The following is a 2,146-nucleotide window of genomic DNA, read 5'->3' on the forward strand; positions in this document are numbered from 1 at the left end:
GAGGAAGAGGCGACAGGGCCGGTTCACTGCGTCAAGTGGCCGTGCACTTCAATATACTCGCCCCTTATTGCTGTCACCATAGAGCGTCTCTGCATCTCTCTGTCTGGTCGGCCGCGAGTGGCGGCTGACGGCGGTTCGGTGGCCTTGGTCCGGTCTGACGCCGGCGCCGCAACCGGCCATCGGGCCGCCCTCGGGCCCGGCTGTGCTCTTTCGGCCGCGCCACAACATGCTAACTCGGTGTGGTGCAGCAAAACGGCGTGTGGCCGCTGGCCTCCTGCTGGTCCTTCCCCCTCATGCTGGCGGCGCTTGTCGCTTTGTCCGTGCTGACGCCCCCGCCCTGCCCAGCCCGTCCAGTGCTGGCTGGTCCTTCCTCCCCGTCCTGCTAGCCGTGCTTGCACCTGCTGACCCTGCTGACGCTGATGCCCGCTCTGCTGGCCGCGCCCGGGCCCCCGCCCCGCGCCAGATGTGGGCCCATGGGCCGGATGGCGGCGGTGTCATGTTATCGCCTGCCGTCTCCATCAGCACTTTCCCATCGGGCCGAGGGCGCGAATGTTAACGCGTCGCGCCGAACGGCTCTGGCCGGCCGACACGTGTCTGCACGTGTCGCCGTCTCCCTGATCATCCGGTCCAGATTATTATTGGCGCACCGGACGCGTGAAGGTGGCGGGCGAAGCGAGGGCGTTATCGGGTCAGTCCCCGCGGAGGGAGAGGGAGAGATCCAAGCTCGTAATCGCCGTAGCGCCTGAGTGCCTGCCTTCAGACCTTCGTTCACACCTTTACGCCACTGCACCGTCACACCCGGCAGCAGTGGCTATGCGCGCCGTCCTGGACGGTGCGACGGTGGGGGTGTGGTGCTTGGTGATGCGTACCGACCCGGCAGCGGCAGGCCGGCAGGCACTCGACCAACAAACTGAACCAACTGTACAGTCATTGTAGCCGGCCTGGCCAGGGCCTAGTCCGACGCGTGGACGACGCCCGTAACTCATATCCTTTTAGCGCCAACGGCCTAAGATTTCGTGCCAGCCCAATGCTCCTTCCCGTCACCGCCAGTGACCCGCGGGAAAACGCCGAAAACCCGCACAGAAGCGCGATTTGAGATGCACTGCGTTGGAACTCTTGAGAATCCCCTCGCGGCCGAGAAGGGCGTCCCAGCAGCCCTGCTGTCCCTCCTCGACGACGCCTGTGGCCACAGTGACCGTGACCCGTGGACGCTCGCGGACCGCCCGTGTCCGCGACACGGCACGCGGGTGTTGACGGACCCTGTGCCGGACCTGGACTCCCCTCCACGTCCGTATGCCGACCGGCCGGGACGCAATGCGTTGGGTGTTTGCAAAGGTGTTGCTGAGAAGCACGCCAGGGTCATGCGCTCCCTAAAATGAACGTCCCGGCCCCTCAAGTGACGCGAGAGCGATGAAACATTGGTCATAAAATCCGGGCCTCAAAAGTAGGTTTTCGCAGCAGCTCGGAGCCAAACAAATGCTCTGCTTGCCTGAAGCCTCTGGGTGGGCCACCGTGTCCACACAGCTGATTGGCGGGTTGGCCTACCCAGTGCTTAGCAGGCGCTATCGTTTATCTCTCGTCGTGAAGTGTTCTTTATGAGGACACCTTGACTCCAACGACCACTAGCGGACCAGCCAGCAAAGGTATAACCTCCAGGTACATTCCTGCCTTACCTCTGTTTCAGATTCCTGGACGAGGCGCTCTCTCTCGTCAACGGCGAGGCGACAAGTCAAGTACCAGTGATCATTCGCAATGCCAGCAACAGGATCAATAAGCCCAGCACTCGCAGTGACTTCGACCAGCTTTACCTCTACAGCAAACCCAAAAAGCCAGGTAAGCGCCACAGGTGTTTGAATGAAGAGATGGGCATAGCCAAAGATATTTAATCATTTTATTTCTTTTGGTGGAGCAGGGTTCAAAAAGCGCGTGGTGCACTCATCAAAAAGGTGTGATATGAAGGAAGGTCTGTTTTCTCTGTTTCCAATCACTGATTGGCTGTACAACTACCGCTGGAAAAACGATACATTCCCAGATTTGATATCAGGTGCTACAGTTGCAATCATGCATATACCACATGGTAAAAAATATTTGCATCATTTATTTCTCGGGTTGATCAAAGTAGTGTTTCTTTACATGTTTTTTTTTT

The 2,146-nt window shown here is 59.1% G+C and overlaps 1 protein-coding gene across 1 annotated transcript in view; it reads left to right on the forward strand.

Annotated features, from left to right (window-relative positions):
• Positions 1-1,684: 1,684 nt before the first annotated feature.
• LOC113211911 (prestin) overlaps positions 1,685-2,146 on the forward strand; it is a gene marked incomplete at its 5' end in the record, with an annotated part of 27,494 nt that continues 27,032 nt past the window's right edge. Inside the window, 2 exon segments of the mRNA XM_052270905.1 lie at positions 1,685-1,833; positions 1,913-2,077. Of these exon segments, the coding sequence (XP_052126865.1) occupies positions 1,685-1,833; positions 1,913-2,077 (314 nt within the window).

The sequence above is a fragment of the Frankliniella occidentalis genome, unplaced genomic scaffold (genome assembly GCF_000697945.3).
Source record: "Frankliniella occidentalis isolate FOCC.00 unplaced genomic scaffold, Focc_3.1 Scaffold143, whole genome shotgun sequence".
NCBI lineage: Eukaryota > Metazoa > Arthropoda > Insecta > Thysanoptera > Thripidae > Frankliniella > Frankliniella occidentalis.